At 38.3% G+C, this 27589-nt stretch overlaps 1 protein-coding gene across 9 annotated transcripts in view; it reads right to left on the reverse strand.

The window, feature by feature from the left end:
- Positions 1-4236: 4236 nt before the first annotated feature.
- The window catches only part of TENM3 (teneurin transmembrane protein 3), a 1260835-nt gene continuing 1237482 nt past the window's right edge, over positions 4237-27589 (reverse strand). For all 9 annotated transcript variants that reach the window (XM_048943303.1, XM_048943305.1, XM_048943306.1 and 6 more), the window contains 6 exons: positions 22390-22565; positions 21573-21808; positions 16540-16836; positions 13714-15325; positions 11166-11296; positions 4237-7858 (listed from right to left, as the gene is read on the reverse strand). In XM_048943303.1, the coding sequence (XP_048799260.1) occupies positions 7103-7858; positions 11166-11296; positions 13714-15325; positions 16540-16836; positions 21573-21808; positions 22390-22565 (3208 nt within the window). In that variant the 3' untranslated portion in view covers positions 4237-7102. The remainder of the gene's footprint in view (positions 7859-11165; positions 11297-13713; positions 15326-16539; positions 16837-21572; positions 21809-22389; positions 22566-27589) is intronic.

The raw sequence follows: 27589 nt of genomic DNA on the forward strand, positions 1-27589 counted from the left end.
TGTAATAGAAAGTAACTTTATTTTAGTTAGTTTTAATAATCAGCTGCGATAAAGAGTACGTGGAAACCAAAGAATGATTTTTAAAGAAGCCACAACCTCGCACTGCCTGGTTAGAAAGGCGAGGCTTTTAGAGTCGTTTTTTGTTGGCTTTGGGGTGTTTCAGGGTTGGAGAAGGGTGAGGTATAGAGGAAGGCAAACCCTAACCTCTGGCATGATGTTTGCCGGGGTTAGAAAGTTTCCCTGTTGGAGTCTGCAGTGGGATTGAATGGGCCATGCTGTCATCCAGCCAAACGGCTATCGCCAGCAGCCGTCAAATGGAGTAATTCCAACAACCTCCTTGGTTTTGCCAAAAGCTTCTGGAAAATTCTTTCCCCATGCTTTGTGCTCGGAATCTTCCCGCCTCGTTTAGCACTGAATGTGAATTTATCAGAAACACATTCTTGGCTGCTGCTTCCCCCTCTCACACTTCGAAGGACTTTACTGCACTGTGTTGGTTTTTTTTTTCCCTCTGGAGGCACTTACAGTGTATTGTCAAGGCATCCTTTGGCACTTTTTCTTTTTTACTGGTGAGCTGTTTAAATCTTTTCCTGCCAGCTGTTTTTTTTTTTCTCCTTTTTTTTTTTAATTTTTCTTTCTCCTAAGCCTCAGACCTATTTGTGATGTCTCCATGTGCACCCTCTCCAGGGTTTAACAGCTTCTTCACAACGCCTACACCAGAACTGTACGTAAGAGTAGCGTTGCCAGCGCCATATGCAGAGATAACATTGCTTCCCTGTTTCCCTTGTTTAACAAGGCTGGTAATCTCATTAAGCTGCTCCACCCCAATGAACTCTTCCTTGCCACCACTATTGTACTGGAACCTCACAATAAGTTATTTATCTATTATGCACTCCTCATTCTTTCCAGTGCTTGATTTTCTTGTAGGCTGCTATGTACCTTTCATAGTGAGATTTGCATTTTTTATTCTGAGATCTTTTGCTTCTGGAGTTGCCTGTATTAAAAAGCATTTTGTTTGAATGGGCTCACTTCAGCGAGTGATCCATATTGTTCTGTATTACTGCTCTGTCCCAGCCGTTACTTGCCACTTCATCAAATTTTGTCATCTGCAGATGTTAGCATCGCTGATTTTTTTTATATGTACTCTTCTGTCATTGCAGAAGATGGGAACTAGCACCTGGTCCCAGTCTTACAGCTTTGTGCCCCCTCTTGTTCTTTCAGATTTGCCCAGTAGCTCTTGTCAGTGAACACGGGTAGGGTGTTTTTTTTACAGCATCAAGAACATGCCTGTGGTCATTTCCAGATTTTAATTCTTGAGCTGATTTCTCTATTACTAGCTTTCCCTATGCTATTCATTTTCTTCCTCTCCTATTTATTTATTTAAATTGAGGTGAGGTTAACTGGTTCATTAGATAGCCATTTGTGTCATTTCAATTTCAGATTTGTTCCTGGGCTTGGAATGTAGAACTACTTCATTGTGTTGGGTTAGCAATTATTTCCCGTGTGCCTCTGTAATGCATGGCACTCTCTGCACTGTCTCAGACAGCTTAAGCGTGATTGAGTAACTAGAGCCAGCTGAAACATGTTGCCTTCCAGCCCTGTTCTTAGTTTCTGAACTTCTTCCTTTTCCTCCTGAATCCCAGAAGGCTTTATTAAGACAGCTTTTGGGGTGCCATTAATTCTAAGCTGCATAATTACCTTACTATTAGCTTTGACTCCGTTTATAGTAGGAAAAAGTGCTGTACGTTGCTAGAAATTTATATTCCTCAAAGTCAAAATTTATACTTCGCAAATTAAAAAGTTTGCTCCATTTACCTAGGAATAATGTATAGTAATTAACAGCAGAATTTGCCTGCAGAACTATTGAATACAATGAGGTAGGTTTTGTGAAAACGTGATGCTCTAATGAGCCACTGTGTTACACTTGCTTCCGAAATTGCACATAAGACCCTTACGTATTTTAAGAAAGCCAAGCTTATGCTGTTCAGCATGCTCTGTTTAGAAGTGGGAAACAATGTTTAGAATACTTATCTTTACTGTTTACTGTTCTGTTATAATGTCAACCTTGTACCACCTCAAACTTGAATGTGTTTGTGAAGCTAGAAATCAGGCCAGGCTTTTTTTTTTTAATTTTTTTTTTCTTTTCTTAAGGAATATGTGTAAGGAATAATGCTGCTGGGCTAAACCTCATGCCAGTATTTGTGTGACACTGTGGGACTTTACGGTCATTGCTGCGTTTCAGACCAGGTAAGGTCACCTCTCTTTCTCTCTGCCTGTTCAGTTATCCCCAGCGTATCTCAGTACTGAATCAGCCGGACTGTGCTTGAGTGTGTTCTTCGTCCTTTGTCACCTGACACTGCTACCTGTGTTGTCCAGCGTTGTAGGATCTGATTAGGAGGTGGCATGGGAAACAAACCTTTGGACCATGTTTTCTCTGTGAAAAACCACAGACCATTTTAGTGATCTAAAACTGTGCGATTAGTTTTAGTGCAACACATACTCTGTTTCCTGAGACAAAGAGAGGAGCTGCATTTTGTCTGGGCTTTGTTCATGAAGTAATTTCAAGTGCTGGCATCCTTATTTGTATTATTACTGAGGTTGAAAAAGGGCCACGAGGAAGGAGTGGGGCTTTTCTATTAGTAGTATTTTGACTGTTTTCTTGGTTCAAACCTAGGCACTCACACAGTTACATTTTGCCTCACATGGTCAGTCTGCCATAAAGACAAAAACTTCAGATGAAAAATTAAAAGTCTTGGCTGCTGTCTTATCAGTTTGATGGCTGTAGATGTTGTGTTCCTTCTTCCTAGGGGGATGACAGTTGGCACTTCCTTGTTAATTAGCTAGTTTCATTTTTGGCTTTATTTTTGATCAGTGAGCCCCAGAAACTTGTGTGTGCAAACATCCATTTAATTTATAAGCATGGCATATTTAGTACTTTGCACTAATTGGCTGTAACTGAGAAGCTGATAAGTCTGGTCAGTTTAGATGTGGCTTTGCAGTTGGGGATGATTTCACTGTGCATGTGGTGTTCTGTTGATGCTGTGTGATGCTCTCTGGCTTATCGTTAACCCTGGCAACTTCTAGTAAGTGTCAGATAGGCAGCCTCTAATAAGCTGCTTAGAAACTGTTTCAAGTACATATCTTTGCTTTGCATTTCCCATCCCCAAAGTACTATCCACTAGTCCTCCCTTGCAAAGGTTCTGAAGCCAGCCACGTGTATAGCTATTAACAGTAAACCAAGGTATTAACATGCTTAGATTTTTAAGTAAGTGATGTGCCTTTAAGAAATAGCATACAGACTCAAAACTGTGTTTTAATTCAGCAAGGTTTAAACTCGGGAATGGAAGACAGAATTCAAACATTTTGTCGTGATTCAGATTCAGACTCAGATTCTCTGCAAACGAACTCTATTCTCTCATAGACAGTCATTTTAAACTGTTATTTTATGCAGTGTTTCTTCTTTTACAGTCTTTCAGCCATCATTTTAAAAGTGCCTCTGAAGAGTGGCAGTGGTAACTGGCATTTTTTTCCTTGTCAAATGCAAATCTCTCACCTCCCAAGTGTGAACATACAAAGCTCTCTTACTGGCTTTTTTTTTTTTTTTTTTTTTTTTTTTTTTTTAAACAAAATTAGGGCACATTTAGCTAAGCAGAGTGACCTGATTCATGCTGGATCAACATGTTATCAACTTGAGGTTGTCACTACAAAGTAAGTGTGGTGAAGTCTGCCTGTTCCAACTAAAATCAAAGCCGTCTCCTGACATAAGGTAGTGCTGAAGTCAGCAGTTTCTACAAAGTGGGTTTAAATGCAGATTGAAGGATCTCTTCAGTGTGTGTATGTAACTAACAGTGCCAACCTAATTATTTATAATCAAATATTTTTTTTGTGATATTTCTTACTCTGGAGGATACGAGAGAAAACAGTTCTAAGTGATTTCTTTTTTTGCTCTTTGGCTTTTCCTTATCTACAAAAGATTTGTCTTGGTGAGGTATATTTCATGTTCTCTCTAAAGTAGGCCACCTTAGAGATCCCATGGAGTAATTCACTTTGCTGAGTTAGCAGACTAAGGCATTGGATGGTCGGGGGGAGGGGGGGAAGACAACCAACTGTGAAGCAAATGAATCAATACCAGTGCAACTGGATCAGTTTGCTTCTTCCGATAGAACCACAAAAGCAACAGTGCAGCTGTAATACCTGGCATACAGATCTAAAAGACAAATATAAACACATACACACACACACATTGGGTTGGCTTTTATTGGAAAGCCTAGATGCAATCTATAGTTATCAATTTGTGGAAAATTCAGGACACATAGAAAGTTAAGAAGGCAAATTAAAAGAACAATACAAATCAGATGAAATATACATCTCAAAATATCAGGATAGCATTTTGACTGGCATTGCCTAAAATACTTAATCTCCTTTCTTTTTTTCTTTTCTTTTTTTTTCTTTGTAATATGCTTCTTTTAACCATACATATTGTAACTTTAAAAAGATCTTTCTTTTGTTTATATATTCCCCAAGGTCACTATTTCCTGCAGGAGCATGTCCAGATCACAAGTCTTTTTTAGCAAGAAATAGGCTCGTTATACCTACTAACAAGGTCACTAATTGGCTTGATTTGACTTTATTTAAAATGATCACCAGCAGATATTATAATTTGTTGTTTATTGGTGCCAGAACAAAGGAGAAGGAACTGGTACGCGTCAAGTAGAAGATATATTTCATTGTTGATATGTTATACACGCTTTTCATATTCAAACAGAACAGAAACATTTGACATAATTTAGAATATGAGCCTATTTCAACAGAGAGCACTTACAGCATGCTAAATACAGTGCTGTGGAAGAGCCACCCAACAGAACTGCAAACACCTAGCATTTTACATCTTTAAATAATACGTAGATCACACACCTCTGGGGTCTGGCATATTGTCCTCGCTAAATTTAGGGCCCTCAAGGCTTCAAGGGTAGAAATACTAACAACTATTCTGTGCTTTCATTCTAATAGATGATTAGCATTCATTATATGTGTAATTAGTTCTGTATGCTCTACCAAATACACACGTACAGTTACAGCACTGATCCTGTAGATTTGGTAGCACCTTGGCCGGCAGAAATTCAAATCTGTTAATCAATCCTAATGTGCAATTTAGAGTATGTAATACCATAGACTCTCAGAATACAAAGCAGATAGAAAACTATTTTTATTACATCCACTTGAACCATTCATAATTAAGACACGTTCACTTACTATGTTTTGTCATTATAATACATGGATAGAAATAACTGTGTATATTTCAATGAACATCAAAAAACCCCAATTTTGTCTCATCTTAAAAATATTTGTTTTTGTGGCTGAATTGAGTGCTCATGAGAGTAAAGCTCAGAGAATGTTTTCAGCCAAGATACAGAACAGATGCCATAGATGCCCCTGCAGGCTTCCTGTAAGGAACCAGCTGCATGCTTCAGTTACGTCTTACAGCAGATATGCTGGACCTTGGAGCAGAGCATGCCAAATCTGTGCAGTGGTGTTGAGATGCAGAATAGGCACTAGGATTAGACCTTCCCTTCCATCCCCATGTTGAGTTTTCACAGTAATGGGATGTGATCTGGCAGCTGAAGGCCAGGAGATGAACCTACTGAACAGCCTGCCTGCCTAAAGAGCAATTTTGTAGCATCGGGTCAGAGGTACGCTTCTTCTATCTATCTGGAATTATAACATCTAAAAGAGCTGTACTATACAGAAGACAAAGTTGACATAACTGGATGAAACTACACCATTTCTTCTTCTTCTTCTACGTACAGTTTGCCAAGCACCTGAGACACTACTCTCTCCATTGTGAAACAGAGCTTCTAAAAAAACAACAGAAAGCCCACTTGGTATGAATAAATGTCCATTTATTACATTAGGGCTGGAAAAAGACAAGGAAAACCCAACCTATTAAAGTCTTCCATCATAATAAACGAGACTTATTTGGTTACTGTGCCTTCTAACAATGATGAAGTGGCACTGGCCTGGGTGACAGGAGAGGTAGGGGAGGGAAGGGAGCTGCAGTCTGATTCAGCCAGCCACTTTGGAGTGTTCCATCCTATCAGCAGAGTGATAGATGCACAGCTTTAAACCTAATACAAAAATATTAACACTTTTGGACATTAGTAATCACTGTTATATCTCTACAATATAATACTTTATACTGTACAGCTATAACATAAAAGGTGCAATTCCTTTTTCTTTAAAAAAATCACACACAGCACATGTTTTTATCATTTTATTTTTAAGTATAAACTTTTTTAAACACTTTACATAAATTAACTCCTCTGAGACTAATATTTGATGTACAGTAAATTGTAATTCATATAAAAATCCATAAACAACTTGTCTCACATAATTTACAAAAAAATCAGGGTTTCCTTTGCTTATCTGTAACAAGGATTCTACTTGCCGTTTTATTCCCCCCAAGGCAAAGCACGTTAGCATTGTAAAATCCATTATTAAATTCCCATGGTAGCATAAGTCACTTGTGCCAATGTCCTTTTAGAAAGCAGCACAGTTTAAAGCAGTTGAGTTGTCTATAAACAGTAATTTTTGTCCCACATTTTAAAATTAACAGATATATACCACATCCTATGCAGTGATAAAGAGAAAAAGAGAGAGAAAGAGAGAGACTACTTCTCGTAAGCAAAGGTCAACAATTCAGTAATATTTGGAAACACTGTACAGGTCTGTATCTTAATTAAATACAGTGCCTCAGGACAACAGACAGACTGTTGCAAAATCTTTAGGCCTTTTTTTCTTCTTTTTTTTTTAATTAATACTTTTCAGTCCAACTTGAGTGCAGCGATATGCATATGTAAACATATTCTTTAAAGCAGATCACCTTTAAGGTCATTGAGAAAAAAAAAAAAAAAGTTTTGTCATTAGCAGTATCATTCTTCTGGAAGGCGCTCTTTTCATTACAGAGTCCGTTCAGATTGTGCTACAGAAAAAATCTGAGCAAAGATGTAAGCTTAGGCTCAAGTAGTAATGCAGCAAAACAGTTTGGTCTCCTTTTTAGAAGACACTGGTACACAGTCTCTTTGGCAGCCTGAGCTAAGCCAGTGTGTTACCTCTTTCCTATCTCACTTTGTCTGAGGAACTGTATATTGTTGGCGCTGTCTGCTAATTCTGGATATTGCTCCACAGAGAGTACATAGTACCCATCATATCCTTGTACCTTTCCAGCACTTAGCAACTGCCTCTTTTCTCCTTCTGTCCACAGCCTGGCACCTTCCTCTCCATCCCTTACTCTCTGTTGTTCCCTGGCCCAGGCACTGGAAAGAGCTCTTTGCCTGGCTTGCTCCAGTATTCGGGCTTTTTCCTCATCGAGCGTCATGCCGTATCGCACATGAAGCGCTAACGCACCGTACTGCATTTCAACATCGGCAAACCTACGAGTCCTGCCGTTCACCACGGTGGTGGACTGGGACACGGTGACATTGATACCGTTCTCCAGGGCCTTCCGCCCGCTGGTCAGCCGCAGCGTCCCAAGGTCACTCTCAGGGGAGGTGGTCTTGATAAAATAGTGCGTGTCTTTGCCCTCAACGGTGAAATGTAAGTTTTCTAGGTAGTAGGCGTTGTTCAGAACAGCTGCCACTTTGATGCAGTCCTCATTTGCAATGTTGAGCACATTTGTCTGCACTTTTCCTTGATTGACAGCAAGCATCACCCCTTTCCCGATCAGAGACTTCACTGTGGCAAACCACAGCCACGACTTCTCTCCGCTGGATTTCCGTCTGCTGACCTGCACTTCTGCCATCTTTCCCAGGGAAAGGAAAGCCTTTGCTTGTCTCGCCACTTGTTGTTGCACTCCAGAAATTGGCTGTAAACAAGAACAGACAGAAGTTTTACCAACCATCTGTAGCCCTCTGGATGCCAAGTGGGCAGGCTTTCTTGGTGTACTGCCCATGGATGACAACAGGATATGCTGCCACTGACAGTGCCAAGGAACTAATTAAATCTACATACTGCTTGTTCGACTGAGCTACAAGACTATTTGGTTTGATAATGCTCTGTGTTTTTTTCTCTTTGTCTCCCTGCACGTGCACAGAAATTATGTTTATTTCAGAGGCTACTTGGAGGGGCTAATTTTGTAATGTAAATTTTGCAGTGCTAATACCTACTGCAGGAAAGAGCCGCCTTTCTTTCTATAGTGTTATCTCATCATTTGAGCTTGTTCTATTATGATTCCTGTCTACCATAGTTTCGTCTAAATCGAGGGGATTTTTGTGGGCCATGAAGCTGTGATTCAGAACAAGAACAAGCCTTTCTTTGTGCCCAGTCAGGAGGTAGATAGATACAGTCTCTGAGGTAGCTGCAGTCTAAGACCAAACTGCAGGGAAGCTCTCACAACCCCTGAAGCTAAAGGGGCAGTCAAACCATGAGGATAGTCTTTATGGTAAGAGAAAAGGAGGTAAATAGTGCAGAGTGGAGGAGTGGAGTATTAGGGACTGATGATCTTTCCTGCAAATATTTGAAGAAACTGATAAAAGGGTACGTGTGAAAAAGCTGCAGCCTCTCCAGTTGTGTGAGCATCCATTTAGCTTCAAGCATCAGCATGCTGGCTGAGACCTAAAACAGACAAGCACTCTCTCCATAAGACATTAGAGGGGTGTAATCCTGAACACAGCAGAGTACTTTGTTGGCAAAGGGGGCAGTGAGTGAAGGTAACCAACAGGCAAATAACTCAGTATTTAATATTTTACTGCACCTAAGGTGTTCTTGTTGAACACGTACATGTGTTATAGAGGGGAGGGAATTACAGTTGTAATTGTGAGGTGCAAAAGTACTAGGTTTGAAAGATTGGATAGGAAAATATGTTAAAAAAGTTTCACTATTAAGAGCTACGTGTAGGCCAGTATGCTAGGTGCACTCTTGATAAGGTGAGAGAAGGCAGCTAGAGACTAGGAGCTGTCAGCAGAACTGCTGTGGTTATCCAGAACAGCTAGAAGAGCAGGAGCAGCCAGCAGGAACAGCAGGGTAGCTCACATTATGGGGTCAGCTGTGGTTGGGAACTTACAACTGCAGACTAGGCACATCCTATCTGGGTAACTGCAGGGCTTAACAATGACAAGCTGTGAATGAGTTAGTACTGACGAAGGAGGAGAGTAGACAGCTGCCCTAGCAGTTGTCTCAGCAGGAAACAGAGAGAAAGATTTAAATAGCTTTGGCTACACTTCTGAAACCGAGTAGTTAGTTTCTGTAGATTATCCAGCTTATCTTCCAATTGACCCCTTTTCCTTCCAGTAAAATATTGTTTAAAACCACTTGATTCACGACTGACAAATGAGGCAAGTGCCTGTTCTCTCTTCCTAAATTTCCAGACCAAACAGGAGCCATTAACACAGACTTCAGCAACCATAATTCTCCCTTGCTGCTCATCAAAGCCTGGCAAAAGGTTTGCAAAGACTTCTCTACATTGCCATGAGGGCAGGTTTCTGGAGGGGACAATTCCTGAGGGAATTCAAATTGATTTGGATTTTCAAATCTCCTTGAATGTGGCAGACTCTTGTCTGCACTTGCTAACAAGATTGGATTTCAGCTGTCTAAATCCCACATAAAAGCTATCAAGTACAAAATGTATTTTAGCCAGCACACTAATCAGTGAGAGTGGCAAGATGCTAAAGCAACTTAATGGCAAAGATTGCTTATTTTGCACAGGTATCTTTGGAACTGTGACGTAAAACCTCATAGATGGGTAATGCTCACTTCCTCCAGAATGTTCCAAAATACCAAGTAAGTATTTTGCATCTTTACTTCTGGCTCCTAGTTGTATTTGCTTATTCAATTGTGAATACCATAGTTACAGCTTCTTCCTATGTGAGAAGCATCTTTGTTTTTTGTCTCTCTCCCTCTCCTCTGTTGTGCTGCATGTCTCTAGTACTCAGGTGCCTCCCTGGTACTCCTGTCCTGAAGGAAGGTTTCTGACAGCTGGCTGCCTGCTCTCATCTCCTTGACCAGACTGATTCTCTTCCTGGTGTGCTTTTTCCAGTGGTACCAGATAGCCTCATTCTTTCAGCCTCTGAGATCTAAGTAAACAACTTCTAATAGTTCTTTGCAGCAGTGCCAGATGATGACCACCTTGCTTGGAATACTTGCAGTGTTTTCTTTACTGCTTTTATTGTTCATGGAAGACACTGTTCTCATACTGTGCTCAAAGGTCCTTCTCCGTTACTCAGCTCCTGGTTGCTAAACTATACAGATAATGGGTGATTCTGTGCCTGCAGAATTTCCTTCTATACGTTCCCTTTTGCTGGGCCACACTTTTTGATGATTTTTGGTCTGGATTAGTTTTTGCAGGGTTATTCAAGATTGTATCACCTTTTAATCTTGAAAAAAGGGAATGGGTTTTGACTGCTTATGATCAGACTACCCATTTTAACATCTCAACACTTCCTCCTTAACTGAGAACTGTAGGATTTGGGATGGCATATGTCTCTGATCTTTGAATAAGCTTGATTTGTAAACATCATTTTCTTTAATAGCAGATTTGAAAATTAACTTTTACTGTTATTTCTTTTATCTTTTAAAATTCTAAGAGGTTTTCAGGCTTTAAGCTCTCTCTTATTTTTTTTCTTCCCAAAAGAACTTCATAAGCACTTGGAGTTCTGGTTTTATGTAATATAATAGGTTTTACCTCAGGTAATTTCATTTTCAATATTTTATCTTTACATATAAAGTGTAGTTAATATTAAAGAGAAGTAAAACTGTAGTGGTGCCTGGTATGCATAATTTACATCACCTGTTCTTCTGTTTATTTCACAGTCTACTTTTTGCTACGCTGTTCAGTTTTTGCCTTTGGGCAGAGTGCTAGTACAAATCTAATCTCTGTAGTTTCTGTTAGGAAAGTTAGACATCTTCAAAGGTTCTTAAACTTCTTTTCATTGATTACTGTACTTCTATATTTTTATTGTTGCTGAAAGCAAACAGCTTATTTAAAATTTGTACTTAGGAAATCTGTAATTTTAAAGATTCTTTTGAAAATGCATCGATAAAAAAGTAGATATTTGGTAAGTACAAATTCAGATTAAATAAGGAAATAGCCCTGTCAGGATTATCCATTCCTCTTAAGCTGAATAGAAGAGAATATTCTATCCTCTTTCATTTGAGTGCTTAGCTTTGATTCTTACAGGTATATCTTCCCATTGCTGGCTCTTCACAAGTTCATAAGAAGGTTCTGTTAAATCAAATTTTGGAACAGGAAAACCAGGAATGGCATTGTGTAGGTGGAATCCAAATGTCACCAGCCAGCTGTTAACATCTGAAAGAGAATTATTAAAAAAAAAAAGAGTCGTTTAATAGTTTGTAATTATTTGTTCTCATTTGTACATGGAACAACTTTAGACACAGTTGTATCACTGTCATGCCACAGAAGGAGATCCACTGTCTTTTTTTTGGTACGTATAAATACAGCTACAGCTAAAATAGTAAGCCTATGTAGAAAGCCTGAAGTTCTGAACTTGCATGAAAACTTCTGCTCTTTGCTCTTCTGAAGGGTGTTACAGGTTTCAGCAGTTCTAAAGGCCCCAGCATTTTCTAGAACTTCCAGAAATATAGAACCACAACGTGGGTGAGATTTCCTTCTAATACAACCTGAACTAATTGGGATTTCATGGTTAGACTGAACACTCTCTTTGTTATATCTTCATCATCAACACATTAAAACAAAGCAAAGAAAGAAAAGGTATTGAAGAAAACATCCAGATCTTTTGTTATACATTTGTTATTTTAGTATCTTCAAACTGTATCTGAAATAACATCTGTACAGTCAATTACCTTTATAATGACTTGGCAGACAATTTATGTTGATTCAAGAGAAATCTCCCCTTCCTCAGGATGAAATTAAAAGCTAATTAAATGTCAGTAAGTACACGACACTAAATTAGCATTAGATAACATTATTTATGGTACACTGTGCATTTTATTAAAAATAAATAAAATAGGAATACCAGCAATTAAGTAATTAACAATGATTGGACAAGAATGGGTGCTCTGCCTGCCTATCTAGTTTCTGTCTTTCTACCCTATCTTACACAAATACTAAACTTACCAGAAGTTGGCAGAGTGCTCCTTATCAAGTCTAGTGGCTTTCACTTAAGACAAATCCACACAAGTTAGACAAGGAACAGAATTTTTCACATGCTTAAAACAGTAAAAAAATATTTACTTAAAAATAATTTATAGTCTTTCCAGATAGATAAATGATAAGCCTCAGTCTAAAAACGCCAGCCAGCCAAATTAGTTATTTTAATAATAACCTTAATAACCTGTGGTAAGCAGCATGCATGCAAATGTTAAGAGAACTAGAACTCTATTTTGAGGGCAGTTCTGCAGTTCTTGAATCACGTGCATTATTTTCAGTGCTGCAAAGAATCTAACCGCAGTTGTATCCCTTACAGCACATGCTGCTAGAAGCCAGATTCAAAGGCCGATTGTCATCCTTGCTCCCAGGCAGACTGTTAGCTACCCTGTTAATAGCTGCTGTTTTTAAATTAACACAACTCCGCCCTGATTCCCAGTATGCTTCTCTGAGTAGTAGTTTCATGATTCACAAGGGGAGCTGAGACCATCCTGTAGTCTGGTCCCATCTGAAAAAAACTCCAGATTGTTTACATCTATTAAAATACAAAGATTAATATATATCTGATCGAGCCATGCATTTTTCAGAGCTTTCTGGCGATGTACACTATTTTTTGTGTGTAGATTAATAGAAAACACTACTCATCACTAAGTCTAGATGCACAAAAAGCATATAGATTACCTAAAAAATCAATTACACAAGTGGCATGTCAGCAGCTTTCTATTGCCAAAAGAGAATTTTGTACTAATTTTTCTACATCCACCCTCTCCGTCCTGGCTGCTTACTCATTATTTTGTGCTGGCCCTGCACCTTGTTGGACTTCTGCTTCTTAGCCAGTTTACATCAGCATTCTTGGAAAAGCCCATTCTAGCAAACACTGACCAGTGAACTTTCAGTGAGTACTTTCTGCCATCTTAATGGGTTAAATTGGTTGCAGAAAGACCCCTCCTGCCCTTGCTATCTTACATTCTCATTCCCTCTTGTCTTTTTTTTGTCCATAAATACACAGTTTTTACTGCTCTGTAGCCCAGATATAAATTGGACTAATTCAAATGTAAGGAGATAGTCATGAACGGTTTTGAGGGGTTCTCACTTTTGTACTTGCTGAAGAAATCTATTTATTTTCATTATAAGAGCACTAGGCAGTGTGTTACGATACTGGAAGGATCTCTGCTTTCCTCTTTCAGTACACTGTGTTGTGGACCTCCATCTCTGTTTGGTACCTAAATGTATGTCTTCAAGATTGCTATTTCACCATTCTTGATGAACATGTTTGCATTCGTTAATGTCAAGTGCTTAATGCTTCCTCAAAAATAACTTTATCCAAATATAATATACATAGACACTTCACTAGAATTGTGAATTCCAGTTTAAATTGGATGCGTATAGGTCCAGAACACCAAGCAAGTTAAAATCGCTTGGCTGATCTAGACCTAAATTTTAAGTGCTTTTCTGCATGATCATTTTCCCTGAGAGTTTCTGTATTAACCTTCCTCACACAGTGTGTATCCCAGATTGACAGATTCCAGATTATAAGAATGCAGAGTGAGAAATTTTTGAGCAAGTGGGAGAAAGTCTTAAATGAAGTAGCATTTTACCTGTGATGTAATCCTTCACATCATGTATTTTACTGGCTGGGTTGTTATTTCTAAACATGTACAAATTGAAAGGAGCTGGATCCTTCCCAATTCTCTTCCAGACTTCAATATCAGGTGTTGTCCACCGGCCTGCCATTATGTCATAATCTCTTTCTCCAAAGTGGACTAGCTTGGTCAGTGGGTCATATAAACCACCGTGGAATCCTATTACCAGTTGGAAGTCAAGGTTAGAGTCAAAGTAGATCTCTCCATAAGCAGTGTATTGAATTTGTTTAAGCATGAGACCGTTGCTACTAAAAACAGCCAGTGGTGTTCCCGTATTGTCAGATGCAATGTAGAACTCATCTCCACTGCTAATCTCCATCGCAAAAAGATGTCCCTGCAGGTCATAGTAAAGGGATGTGATTTCAGAACTTGAGTGGTTGTATACATGAGTTATCCTAGTTGGGTAAGTGAGGTCTGCGTAAAAGAACTGGAGGTGCTGTCCAAGGCTAGTTTTACTGGAAACTCGTCGTCCGAGGCCATCGTAACGATAAATCACCGTCCACCCACTGCCTTTGCTGTAAACTCGAGTGAGGAGGCCCTTTGAACTGTATTCAAAGATTTCGGTACCCCTCTGGCGCAGAAATCCATCTTCGTCTAATCGATACTGCACGTCACCTAGTCGGGTTATTCTGTCTCTCAGGTCATAGCGAAGTGGCGTCAAACGGGCACTACTGCTAGGGTTGAGCAAATGGAGGTTGCCATTCAAGTCATAGTTGTATCGCCACATTATTTTTTCATTCAGGTAAACAGTCTGGAGTTGACCATCTACATCATATTCGTAGGCGTATTTTGTGGTGTTGGCAAACGGCCCAATCTTAATTTCTCTTTTTGTCACTCGTCCCATGTTGTCATACTGAATTGTAATCCAATACATCAGTGAACGAAAGATTTCATATTGAATTTCCTTGATGCGGCCGTGTGCGTCAAAATGTTTTGTGTAAGTCATTACAGCTGTAGAAATGATCTGGTTAATATCATAATATATAACTCCAAATTTGCCAAATTGTTCAACCTTACCGGAGATATCATCAAACTGATAGAGATCAATAGGCAATGGGGTTTCATTGATGACACCTTGCATGCTAGTCACTCGGAAGCTATTGTCATAGCTGTAATCAAATCGGGCGTTTACCATTCCGTCTTCACTAAAGCGGAAAATCTGTCTGTCAATCAGTGGGCCAATCTGCCTGTATCTAATGGTGCAGATAAAACCGTCGCTTTGGAGGTTTACCGTTTTCAGGACTCCTGCTGTCTCATCATAAGTAAAACTAACTCTTGTACTATCATACAGAATTTCTGAGAGCTTGGTCTGCCGTCTGTACTTGAATAATACTCTTCGGCTTGTCCCCAGGAAAGCAGTTTGAAGGAGCTGCCCTTCTTCATTGTAGTCCATTATAACAGAGGCATTACTTTCAGGGGGGTTGTATATATTCCTGTAATAGCCAATGGAGCGAATAGTCTGCATGGTATGACGAGCAACGCTGGGCATGGTGACAGCAGAAAGACGATCCAGCAAATCATATTCAAAGATATACTGCCGTTGGCTATGAAGCAGAAGAACCATTGACTGAAAATTAAGAACAGATTTTTACCATGTGACAAATGGCGGAGTACCTCCTTGCATCCCCCTGCCATATACACATACTATTTCTTCGCAAAAACGTGACATTCCCACTTGGGAAAATTTATCTCCTCTTTAATTGAGTTATCCTTGACCTTACATGTTGTTAACATCTCCCTGCCTAATTTACTTGGATGCTTAATTGTAAGGGGTTCTGTAATTAGTAGTTCGACATTCATAATTTGCTACTTGTTATGACTGTATCACTTTTATCAAGCACTCACAGCTAAACAGCAGATTGTCAATGGATTCAGATAAGTCATGTTTAATATGGGAAGAAGTAAAACTGTCTTAGAGCCATTAACTCACGAGGAGAGCAACATATGGGAGATACAATTTTTTCCCTACGATTAGAGATGATTTTGAAGAATTTGAACAGCCTGGGATCCCTGAATACTGTGTTCTTGTTCCGTAAGTGTTTAAAACACAGGCGAAACAATTGTTTGATTATTTATATCAGAAGGAGCCACCCGGGATTATTCTGACATTTTTCTGATGTGTGGCTATTATGTATCGTAGGTCTTGATTAAATTATGTCTGTAATGTCTAGTAAACAGCATTTGCCGAGCAACAGATTCAATAGAAATATATTTAAATGCCACAAAGAAATAGATTCTGTTTTTGCACAGCAGGCATGAGATTTCAGAAGGGAGATTTTCACAGCTGTTTCTAGAGGAAGAACTTATCATTCAGATATCGTTATATACAAGGAAGATTCCTGATTTTTGCCTGTTGTTTTTTTCTATGCTACAACAAAGAGCAAGTGTAAACTGACAGCTTTAACTATCTAGAAACAAGAGCTTTTCTTGATAGTGGAAAAAAAAAACAGCAGTGAAGAATGTTCAAATAGATAATTTTCAGCTGACTTACATTGCAGAGATCTAGTTCCTGTACCTTATTTTAACAGTTAAGATAAAAGGTAAATGTAGATGCTGCTTGTTAGTCTAGCCGAAATGATTTTAAAAGTCATCAATTCTTAACAGTCACCTAAAGCAAGGCTGCATATCTATTTTATAAAACATTCCCATAGGAACCACATGTTGATACTTAGAATAATCCAAATATGCTTCTGCTACGTCTTTTTGGACTGCACAGAGCAGTCAGATGCTGTATTATTTTAGCAAAATCAAAGCATTTTTAAAACCTCAAATGTCCTTTACCTTCTCCAAATATGTGTAACTCCAAGTTTTTCCATCAGCAAACACTCTAGACACAATCCTTCCCTGTCCGTCATACTCTATTTTTTCACTAGTTGTCCCTCGCTGTATGCTGCCTATTTGCCCCGTGGATGAATAGGTAACGTTGACAGCCATCAGCTTGCTGCTTGGTAGCCACAGGGTTGGGTGCCCTGACGTGTCATAGGCAATCCTCAGCAGGAATTTACGGTGGTCGTCGTAGATCTTTTCTGTCTTAGTGGTTCGATCAAAGTCAACTGAAAGGAGGTTTCTGCCATTAACCTTTTAAAAACAAACAAAAGGACACAATAAATCAAGTAAATTTGCTACCTATTATTTCCAGGAAATGCTAGCAATTATTTAAGTGCCATTTCCAGTGATTGACTTGCCACGTATATAAATTATTTTAGCACCTTCTTAATATAAATGTGACGCACTACATTAGCATCTATTTTAAATAGGTCTATTCTGTGAAGGAATCTGGTGTAATTTGGGTTTTTTTATTGACAGTCAATGTTAAGAAAATACTGAAAGATAAACACTGAAAGCTTCTGCAATAAACAGTGCCATTTTGGAGAACAAATTGCTTCTTTTGCGAGCAGTCCAAATTTTATCTAGCAAACTTTTCAGTCATATTCCCAGCAATTGCTGGTCAAGTTCATAACAATCATACTCAAGGACTGAATACCAATCTTCCACAGCAGGTATTTATCAGAAGAGTAAATACAAAATCAAGATCTTCAAAAGAACATTTAGCTTTCAAGTTATGACAGACAGCTTTTAGAACATAGGCATCCCCCCTTTTAGATCAGATGGAAATGAAAACAGCGTACCATCCACTGACGCAACGTACTATAAGGCCAAAATGCTCAGGAGAGGATTCTGTCCTTTGCCCAGTTAACTGACCAGTTAAAGCCATACATGGCTGGAAGACTACAGAACCACTGAAAAACACTTACAAATTTGAATCTGAAATAGGTATATTTATGTTGAAAACTGTTTTATCAGTACATGTAAGCTATAATGGTGGATAGTGAGTTACATATAACACTTTTACATTAGAATCTGTCCCTGCTGTTTCAGTATCTTACGTTAACTTTCAGTTTCATTGAAGCAGCTCTCATTTTTGTATGCATGAAATGAAAATGTCTGGTTTTCTTTTCCCATACTGGCATCTTTGCAATTCTCTGCTCATCCTCTCTTAACTGCTTTTTAGTGTTCTCTAACAGACCTCTAGGTTTCTTTGTTCATCTGCAAACCATTTCTGTATCTGGTCTGCCCTTTTAAAGTTATTCTAGATAAGGGTGAAACACTGATAACTAAGACTTTTTAATGCTGCATCTTGCTAACATATGAGAAGTAGAGGACAAATAGACACAAGTATATGTATTAAGAATTTTTAAAAATTCCTATTCAAGTACTTGATGCATACATATTAAAGAGGTGAAGAAAGATGGCTAAATAACATTTAGCAAAGAAAATGGATACTAGACCAAGGAAATGGCTAAAGGTTTTTTTTTTGCATTTTTAGGCCTGTATGGTAAAAAATCCATATACCATGGATTTTGGTTCTTTTACCCAGAGACTGATACATTTTCAAAAGAAGGACTAATATAAATTAGGTTTTTTACTATTAGCATAAAAGGTATTAAAGTACCAGAGATGGGTTGTAGACAAATATGACAAAAAAACCTCCTCTGAACACTCAGTTTTGCTTATACCTGTCTGCCTATTCATCGGTCTTATCTACATCATTTATGTTGATGTGCTCATTTTTAGTATGAACTCACTAGCATGACAACCATCTGCACTATTAGTATTTCAGAACAAAAAGCATATTTTCATGCAAAACTAAGAAAAGAACACAAAAAATCTGGTAAGATGCAGAATTCCTGCTTTGTGGATTACATTAACTGTCAAATAGTATTTAAATACACTGTGAAAAATTAATGCTAGAAGACTGATTCTGAAAGTTAATTGTTTTTTAATATCTTTCACGTATTTTTTGTTTAAATATTTCAACACTTACATTTGATCATTTGCCTAAATCTGTACTTAAATCTTGTCTATTTCTGGCTTTTGCTTCTCAGCCTCTCCCCATGCATGCCTGCAGTCATCTCTCCCTCTCTCTGCCCATTTTGTTTCTCTGATATTTTTCTTCCCTTTCTTTCCCTTCCTTGTTTAACATTTAATTATGATTTTTAATGATTTTCTTGTCAGCCTCTCAGGCTTAGATGCTGAAGTGAGAAGAGGCACTTCTGATTTCTGAACAGGCAAAGAGGGAAGGGTGGTTTTATGGTTAAGGCAGATGTCCAAGCAATTGCAGATAATTTCTTGGCTAAGCACATCCTTCCGGTGTAAATTACAGCAAAGTACTTAATCTAGCTGTCTCACTGCCTTATCTGCTAAATGGGATAATAACATCCCTTGATTCTCCCTTTCCATCTGTCTGGTCTGTGTAAGGACAAAATACAAGAGGAAAGGAAATGCCTCTTTCTATAGCCAGATTCATGCTTCCAAAATCTGCTGACAGAGCTCTTGCATTCAGACTTGAGTGTTTGGTGAAACTGGCTGTGCTTGCATAATCTGGTGATACAAGTGACAAGGTTTGGTGACGTAGTTTTTTTCACTGGGTAGTATGGGACTAGAATAATGTATGTCAGTTGAAGTCCTGCCTTCAACTGAAGCATTTTTTAACAATAGCTTGGCTACCAAAATGCTTCTACAGTAAAACTTAAGAATGTTTGTGTTGTGTCTAAGACAAGCGTACTCTAAATAGATTTGATAATTCTGGGCTTCATTATGATATAAGGAGTAACTTAGGAATTTTTCAGTGAATAAACACTTAATGACACAAAACCAAGTCTCCTGACACCACCTACATGCTATTCTACTCTTTCACTAATTACAGCGCCCACCTACCCTGCTCTGCTTTAACTCCTAGCTTTATTTCTAGTGCTTCAGTGAGAAGCGTGAAATCAGACAGTGATTTCCCCATGAGGATTACAGATATATTGTCGTGCCTTGCAGAGAGATTAAAGAGATTATTTGAAATCTGGAGACCTCTTCAAGGCTTGCAGCTTATAAATTTTCTGAAGGTAGTGCTAAAACCCTTCTTGTGAGCTCTCTGTTGGATGTTACGTGTCCTCTCTATATACACCTCTTGAGACAAAGCTCATAGCAGCTCCTTTCTTTAAGACACTTGAGAGAGAAGATCTGCCTGGCCTCAGCACAAATGCCCCCAAAAAGCCCTTCCATGAGGAAGAGTGCCAGCACCTGTGCCAAAGACCTCTGCAACAATACACATGCAACAAACTTGAACAACAGTTAAACTGACAGAGAATCGTTAAAGTTAAGGGGCGGGGAAAAAAATGATACATATATATATTTTTAAATAAAAGACTATTAGTAGTGGGTATAATACATACAAATAGAAACCCAAGAGAGTTCCACAGAGTGTACTCCATAATGTTATATACCGCATATATATGTATATGAGTACATTTACATATTTTCATTATATTTTGTTTACGTTTGTTTTCTTTGCAGCAAAATGTTATTGCTGTATCTGTAGATGGAAATGATGAATTCTGTGAGTTATTTGTATTCTTTCTGATCCTGGTTTCTTTTTCTGTTTTCCTACAACCCCCCCTCCTGCCCCATCCGCAAACTTTCTATACTTTATTCCTATGTAAATTACTTTGAAAAAATCTTCCCTTTTTTTTTGGTAAATCAATTATTAGGCCACACTCTCTGCTTGCTCTACTTCTCCCATTTGTATATACATTTTTAATTACTGCTATTTTATACTATTTTATGATCTTTCACTTCCTCCCTCTTAGGTTAGATCTTTCCCACCTCTTTGCTCTTTCTTCTTTCAACTCTTTCAAATCAGAGTTTCCCTTGACATTTCTTTAACCTCCTTAGTATTTGAATCAATTTTGCTTTTCTTTTTAGAACTGGACTAAGGGAGATTTGTTTCAGTGCCAAAACCAAATATAATCAATATTGTTATTTTACTTTTCCGTAGGCTTCCTTCAAGAATGAATTGGCAGATTTACTCTATCACCTTGTTATGTAATGAAACAACTATGAACCAGAACCAAGGATGAGCTTCATAAGCATGGGTTCCTTTTGCTCTTCCCGCTACCATAGCTAGATGCAAGTATGTTGTTCTTAAGCAGCAGCTGTTGTATCTAATCATCCTTCCTTCCTGGAGAAAAATCAATTACTCTTTCAGGGCAAGTAGTAGAAATGTAAGATGCATGACAGCATTCTCTCCTTCCCAAAGGAAAATATAAAAATTTTAAATTTAAAAGTAACATGTTACTATCTTAGAAGTGGTTTGAAATTATTTACCTTTACCTGATATACTGCTTAGGCCTTATTTTAAACAATTGAGTTCAGTCTTAATATGTCAGACCTCCAATGTAGTCTTGAAATGGTTTCCTGGCAACTCTATTTCAAATGCTTAATCTATGTTGTCTTTACCAAATGGCTGTCATAAATCAGTTTGCTTCCTACTTACATTTCACTCACTATATAGGAAGAAGAAGTGCCAACAAAATGGTGAAGACATATGTTAGAGGAATATGTCATTCACAATCACGCAGTTGAACTCTCTCTACCAGAAATAAGTATTAGTACAACTTTTATTAAAAATTGCAAAGAAAGAAAACTCTGGGCCCATGGTGGCTTATGGTACAATAATTTAAAACAATTTAAAATCAGGTATGTGAATTAAGCACTGGAAATAAGAAGTGAAGGCAAATCTAAAAATCATCTTTTTATCCTTTTTCTTTTCAAGTCATTGCAGGCTAAAGCCAGTGTAGATTTTACAGAAAAGAGTAATAAGGAAGAAGACAAAAAGTAATGAAAGCTACAACTTCCAGATCAACACTAAGCTTACCTATGGTAAATATTCTGTGGCTGCTGGATGACAATATCTACAAGAATGTGTTTATCTTCCTGTAAGTAAGAATGCAGTAGACACTACCCATGCCTGTTTGCATGCTTACCCTGAGCTTTCGGCCAAATACATTGACTTTTCCCTGGGCTTGCTCCTTCCGAAATCGCCACTCCACCAGGTTCTGCCCATTCTCCCCTGGCAGAGTCATGTTTCTCTTTGCCACTGTTGGATTGGCAGTGCCAGCCAAGACATGCGGCTCCGTCTGGTAGTGAGAATCCAGGCCACTGGCATACAGGATTCTAAGTGAGCCATCATAGCCAATCTGGTAGCTGTTTCTTAACTGATCTGAAAATGCAAAAGAAAACCAAAACAAACAAACAAAAAACAAACAGAAACACACGTGTGTTAATTCTTTCTTTGTCCTGCATTCCTTATACACTGTATGCATATAACACCTTTACCTACAGACACACTGGAAATAAAACCCAAGGATGAGAGAGATGACGACATCCATATCGTATACACACGTATCACAGGAAATCACAAATGCCTTTGGGACATACCTTCAAATTCACTTGAACACTTAAGAAAAATCCCACCTCTAGAGTATGGCACAAAATGTATTCTCTGCTGCTTCATTAGACATTTTTTGCCTCATCCTGTGCCTGCTGTGACTACTGATTTTTGCTAGGATGTGGCTGCTGGAATCTCATGTACTATTTTAAAGCTCAAATCTCACTTAAGTTATTTGATTAGGAAACATTTAATTACACTTTTATTGTACCTCCTTCCTTCCCTGAACAGATCTTTTTATGTATCACCTCCTCCTCCAAACATTAGGTCTGTAAAGCTTCTGATTTGAGCTGCTTGTACTACAAGAAATTTGGTTTCAGGTCAGTATCTGAGAAATCCTTTGTATACAGTACCTTGAACCATGGTGTAGAAAGAATCAATTGATGATAAGTTGGAAGTTATGCTGACATCCTCCTCTCTGCTGGATGATTCAATGTCCACTGTAATGGCTCTTTCCATTTCCCCATGAAGGTTAGTGACAACTCCAGTCGGGAATGTAACATTTGTCAGACGGCCCTCACTATCGTAGCTTAAAAAAACAAAGAAGTTCCTAAGTGATACATGGCACGAAACAAATTGTTTTCATTTACAAGTAAGACGAATCAAAATACCAGCTACTCAGAATTGCTAAGGCACGTTTACTTTGTTTGGGATAGGCACAGCAAAGCCTTCAAGCATGCTTGGAAACAGTGAAAAGACTGTTTAACATATAGGAGCCTCAATGGTGACAGCAAGAACAAACAGATGGATCCTCAGCTCCACATATTATTCTTCGAAGTGTGACCAGATCCCGCTGCACAACTGACACACCATTTCAAAGGGAGTTTATTAGTTGGTGCTAAATTCTGATCATTCTGCACTTACTCCCTAAGACCAGAATAGATTTTTGCTGTTACTGTAAGAATCCTCACAGACTTTTCCTTTGGCCCTTCTTAGTCACTGAATAGGCAGAGCACTTGCACTCCCATTCCTGAGCACTTAGATCCTTTGTATTATTCAGAGAAAGGATCTTGGGTAATATTTATTCTACTTACTTAAGCTATTTGTTTGTAGCTGGAAATCATATCATATGCAACTCATTAGCTTGAGAACTGTGGCACAAACCATGCAGGAGGTGTGTTTTCTGTCTTTGCTGACATTTCTTTAAACTAATAGCTATATAGTCATTTATGTATGAATAGGTAGATACAATGCCAGTTAGTGAAATAGACGTGGGACTTCTGAAGTATGCTTTTCATGTGCTGTGTTTGTTATGTGTACTCCAGCTATTAATACCACAGATAAGATATGCACAGCTCTGTGTATGTGAAAAATAAGATGAAGGAAGCAATCCCATCAGAAGTACAGCACTTTCTGACATTCAAGTAAGTGTGATGGCATACTTCCATCAGGTTTTTCAAACACCAGACCAAGAGCATGCTCAAGCCCATTGCAGTCTTAGAGTTCAGAGGCAAGGCATTGTGTAAGCTTCAGGTCACACAACTGCCTTTGAGATTAGCTCCTCCATTGTGACAGCCTAGATTCATCAGATTAGGTGTTCTACTGAGGCTCCGAGTTCACAAGTATAGTCTCTGTGTATCTGCAACAGAGAAAAACATCTAAAGGGTGATTCGACCCACCTAAGACCTATTTGCTGTCTGTAGCTGCCCATCCATACCACAACTACGTAGGAGGAAGCTGAAGGAAGCTTTAGTCTCCCAAAGTCCTTACAACACAACCCTGCAGATCCACAACATGTGCTAGGAGCTTCATACTTACAATTATTATCAAAATTACTCCCTTTGAAAGAGAAACCCCTCAAAAAAAATCCCCCAAACTCCAAGCATATCACTGAGGCTACAGAAACTCATTTTCAAATGGGGAGAATTTTAACCCACAGTACTCTTACTTTCTCTGAATATCATGAGCACTGAACAGATTGCTGTAACTGAAAGGATTAGGTTAAGAATTTTTTTTTCCAGTTTGCTTACTCTGTAGATGACAGCTTTTTGCACACAGTCATTTTCATCCTTTTAACACAGTTGATTTCCTTTGTTTATGAGAGACTTTCACTTAGCAACAGGGAAAAGAAAAGAATGTTTGAAAATCAGAAACCCTTCTGCAAGCCTGGGAAATCAAGTGGGAAAACTTGTTTCTTGAAGTTAAGTATATTTCAAGATAAAAGTTTCCTTTTTTTTTTTTCTTCTTTTCTTTTTTCCAGGGTGTTTCTATCCCTAATTTTGGCTCTCTTTCACGTACAAGACTTGGCAAGCAGAAATACTGCATGTATGCAAGAAACTAAAACAAACATACCAACATTCCTTGAGCGTAAATTTGACTGCAAACCCATTAATGACCTTTGGTTCCATAATTTTTTTTTTTGTTTCCACACACAACTTCCCTCTTTAACTCCCAGGGGAATATACATTCTCCAATTAGTGTCCTTTTCTGTTTTCCACTTTACAGAGGAATGCCTGAAAATACTATCAAGTTATCTTGTTGGGAACTACTTGCATCCTTTGATTCTAGGAGCCAAGTGCCAGTTTTCATTTTGACCAATGCTTCCTAAAGCCATAAAAGGTAAGATTTTTCTGTGAGAACTTTTCGCCCTTTGAATCACAGTATTTATGAGAAGTTATATTTCTCAGTTCAGCACCTGCATTGAAAAACAATATGCATCAGTAGCTCTCAGTAGTGTATGGCTTCACTACAGCATGCAGCGCTGAACATTGCTATTCTTGTTATATGCATTCTTGCTTCCGCATTATTTTTTTTACTTTATGTGTATAGATCCTGAACTGGTCTCTTCTTTCATAAATATATAAAACCACAAGACTCAGATAAGCAGCTAATATTATTGCAGAGGGGGAGAGCTCAAAGATCAACAAAAATTCATGCTACTCATTCATGTTCTTAAAAACACGTCCTGAAAGTGAAAAGAATCTAAACAGTTGTGATTGCTTGATCCAGGCATCCAAGTGCAGGAAAAAAACATGAATGAGATGTGAAAGGTAAGAACAGAATTTCTCCTACTTTTATAGGCAGGAACAGAAAAAAGGCAATAGGTCTTTTTATAACTTACTATATCCTCCATTATGTGATGGATTATAATGTGTGCCCTTCATTCCGTTCACAGCACGTTGAATACTGAACTTACTTTTATACTTGATATCTTTTTGCTGACAATGAAAGCCTTATCAATGCTCAACATAGCAACATCACTCATACCTTTGGGCATTCCTATACTATTTTTCTTATTACATCCAAATATCCTTGCATTCGGCTGCCAAGGTGAATTTATTCATCCAAGTTTGTCAGTTTTAGACCAAGAGATTTCTTTTATCTGTCTAGTGTTCTAATATTGAAATTGCCCTAAAAGGAATGAGACGTAAAGTCTATAGGGCAAGCACCTATATTTGGCATTTCACAAACACTTTGATCTTTTCATCCAAACACAACTCAAGTACACATTACTGCCGAGCCCTCTGACCTGTCTCCTGTGAGAGGCTCCATGGCAAAGCCATTCAACCAACCTCTTGCATTCCTCAAGAGAAGGTAGCACATTCAGGAACCTAAACCAAAAATTGCATACTCATTTACCTCATGTGTTTTAATCCGACCAACCCTATTTCACTCATTAACTCAATGATCTTCTTGTCTGGCCGGTAACTTCAGAAGACAGAAGTAAGGACAGGGGCATCACCTCTTGCTGAATTACCCTTTAGATCAAATTTGTTTCCTTCCTTAGGATGAACTGCCACTGCTGGCTAGTTTTCCTCTTCTGCAGTGACAAATCCACAGAGATAATGATTATCAGCTTCCCAGATTCTTGACCTCTTGCTCTTTACCTGCTGGAGATCTCTCTTCCATTGTTCATCTTCTTTAGTTTTAATTACATTCTGTCCTAGACCATTTTTCTGATCTAGTCTTTGTAGGACACTTTTCATTTTGCAGTGATAACTTCCTGGTAATCCTTGTCACAGATGGAAATGTCCTACTTTCTTTATTTCTGTCCTGTTTTTCATGTGAGGTGCCTATTATTTTGGAGCACATTTAGCTTGACCCCAACTTACAGAGCATTATTAATGTTCTATATTGGAAGCTACTTCAACATAAAATAGGGAACAACAGAAATGAGGTGTATAGTAAAGGTTGCTGCTAAAGCCAATAGCTAAGTTATGACTGATGCTGTTTTTTCCAGAGACCTCTGTAGCATATTCCTGTAACAAAATATATATATTTTTTCTGTTGTTGTAAACATGTCAGGTTAAAGAGCAAGGCATGTTGGTTTCTGCACGTTTCAGATAACAAGACATACGTGCAAATGTATGTTATGTATTTCAATAAAGGCTGGTTATGAATTACACTCTTAATTGGGATACAGTATTAGAGAAATGAGGCATGAATGCATTTCATAATGCAGACATGTATAATTTTGACGGTGGAATGAAAAGTACTGTTACACACTCACTCAGCATACACCAGGCATTTCCTCTGTGCATCTTGAATTACCAAGAGTGGTTAGAAATTTCACAGAACATTACCCTACTTGTTTCAAGGTGTTTGTAGGAAGGCTTTAATATCAACTTGCTGCTTACTGGTGGGTGAACACAGGAAGTTTAAAGTTCACTTTCCACAGAGCAGTGTGGTGTGGGGTTTGTTTAGATGTATAATCACTGTGTTGATCCATACTGAAGATCTACCCTAACCTGGTGATGAAATGCCTCATTGAGCTTGTTGAGGCCATTAAGTTCACATTTAGAATAAGGACTGTTAAATAATGTTTCGCATTTTGCAAATCCTTTCTTTCAGTTGTATCTAGCCTTTCATAACATACTTCAAATGTTGTCCCTCCAAAAAGTTAGTTCACAGTTTGAAAACAGCAGAAAAGAGAAGCCACCCTAAGTCACCTGGATTGGTTATCACCGCCTTGCTAAACCAATGACAAAATGGTCATCCTAACTGATGAAGAGGAAACAAAAGCACAGTCTGTATATAATTCGTTTCTCTGTTGTTTCATTGCTGGTCTGGAAGTCTCCTGTCCTTCACTGTTAAAAAACGGAGCACAATAACTTACTGGTAGCTCTGTTCCAACCATCTTTAACCATTACGTGGGCTGTCAGAAGAGAGGCAAAGACCCTCACCTTCAACATTATAACATTATAATTTTCCCCTTTAGCTCCATTTCTGAGTTGCTTTCCCAATTTTGATATGCATTTTTTTGCTTTTTATTTATCTGAAGAGTGACTGAATAATCCTGCTAAGAATGAACAAACAAAATAATCTACACATGCATGGATAAACAAACAATTTTGCCTTTTTTAAAAAAAATTTATAGACTTACTGATATACATACATCAGTGGATCCACAACTACTCATTTATAATCTGCCTTCTTAAAAATAATATTAATTGAAGTACGTATGTACAGATTCTTTTATTTGCACAATGTGTATTTGAACTTAAAAGGTGTAACAGCTTACTTGTTAACTCATAGTACAAACGTATCCGGTAACTCAAAATATTAAACTATAACTTACTTTTAAGTAAGTATTAAGTAGATTTTTTTTTTTCC

Source organism: Lagopus muta, chromosome 4, assembly GCF_023343835.1.
Source record: "Lagopus muta isolate bLagMut1 chromosome 4, bLagMut1 primary, whole genome shotgun sequence".
Classification (NCBI taxonomy): domain Eukaryota; kingdom Metazoa; phylum Chordata; class Aves; order Galliformes; family Phasianidae; genus Lagopus; species Lagopus muta.